General features: G+C 37.6%; 1 protein-coding gene across 1 annotated transcript in view; it reads left to right on the forward strand.

Moving 5' to 3' along the window:
* Positions 1–1663, forward strand: part of LOC106876896 (brefeldin A-inhibited guanine nucleotide-exchange protein 3) — a 48777-nt gene that overhangs the window by 12431 nt on the left and 34683 nt on the right. Inside the window, exon 9 of the mRNA XM_052977154.1 lies at positions 1577–1663. Within this exon, the coding sequence (XP_052833114.1) occupies positions 1577–1663 (87 nt within the window). The remainder of the gene's footprint in view (positions 1–1576) is intronic.

Here is a 1663-nt window from a genome sequence, read left to right on the forward strand (position 1 = left end):
ATATATATATGTATATGTATGTATGTGTGTATATGTTTGTATGTCTGTGTTTGTCCCCCCCAACTTCGCTTGACAACTGATGGTGGTGTGTTTACATCCTCGTAACTTGGCGGTTCGGCAAAAAGAGACCGATTGAATAAGTACTAGGCTTACAAAGAATAAGTCCTGGGGTCGATTTGCTCGATTAAAGGTGGTGCCCCAGCATGGCCGCAGTCAAATGACTGAAACAAGTAAAAGAGCAAAAGAGTATACACACATACACACACACACATATGTATATAACTACACGCACACACAGATGTATATAAAATGTAGTAGGATAAATCAATTATGGTAAAAACAGTTGGTTAACCCTAAACCAGACGTGTGCAGAGAGCACAATTGTAACCAGATTTGATCAATAAAGTTTATTAATCAGTGAATCAAATACACGTTGTCCTATATTGAAATTAAACAGAAAATTCTGATAAGATAACAAATGCTATAAAAACTGCTGTTCGAATGCAACAGATGTAGCTTATTATGCAAATATAATCACGTATGCACACATGGCAGGTTTCTTTCTGTTTCCATCTACCAAATCTACCAATAAGGTTTTTGGTCAACTAACGGTTGTTATAGAAGAGTTTTTCTCAAGGTACCACATACCATGAGGTTGGGAAGCAAGCAGACTCTATAATCTCTTTTGTTAGTGAAGAGTACAAACTCTTCTGAATCATCATTTGAAAAGGATTTTAGCAAAAATATCCATAAGGCACAGGTGTGGCTGTTTGATAAGATAAGAAGCTGGCTTCCTAACCACATGGTTCCAGGTTCAGTCCCACTGTGTGGCACCTTGGGCAAGTGTCTTCTACTGTAGCCTTGTGAGTGGATTTGGTAGACGGAAACTGAAAGAAGCCCATGTGTATATGTGTGTGTGTATATATATATATATATATATATATATATATATATATATATTGTATTGGTAGTGCAAATCAGAGGTGCAATCTGTGTGGGTGTTTTTTCAAAACACTGTCTGGTTTAAAAAGCCATGAAAGGGCTAAGGTGTAGGTGCAGGAGGTGGTCAAACTCTGTTTAAGGAGTAGACAACCACCATATATATATATATATATAGGCGCAGGTATGGCTTTGTAGTTAGAAGCTTGCTTCCCAACCACATGGTTCTGGGTTCAGTCCCACTGCATGGTACCTTAGGCAAGTGTCTTCTACTACAGCCTTGGGCTGACCAAAACCGTGTGTCTCTGTCTGTGTTTGTGTGTGTGTGTGTGTGTGTGTGTGTCTGTCTGTGTTTGTCCCCCACCAATACTTGAGAACTGGTGTTGGTATGTTCACGTCCCCATAACTTAACGGTTCAGCAATAAGGGGCTGATAGAACCAGCACCAAGTTTTAAAACAACCAAACAAATACTAGGGTCAATTCATTTGCCTAAAAATTCTTCAAGGCGATGCTCCAGCATGGCCGAAGTCTAACTACTGAAGCAAGTAAAAATTTTTAAAAAAATAAAAACATGTTCTTTTTGCTGAAATGTGTTTTTTTTTTTTAATTTTTTAAAATGTTTTTTTTTTATTCCAGTAACAACGTCACTTCATCTAAACACTCAATTCCATTATTATTGGAATGCATTCTCACCATTTTGTCCAATTCTTCTAAAATCCTGAC

Source organism: Octopus bimaculoides, chromosome 27 (assembly GCF_001194135.2).
Source record: "Octopus bimaculoides isolate UCB-OBI-ISO-001 chromosome 27, ASM119413v2, whole genome shotgun sequence".
Taxonomy (NCBI): domain Eukaryota; kingdom Metazoa; phylum Mollusca; class Cephalopoda; order Octopoda; family Octopodidae; genus Octopus; species Octopus bimaculoides.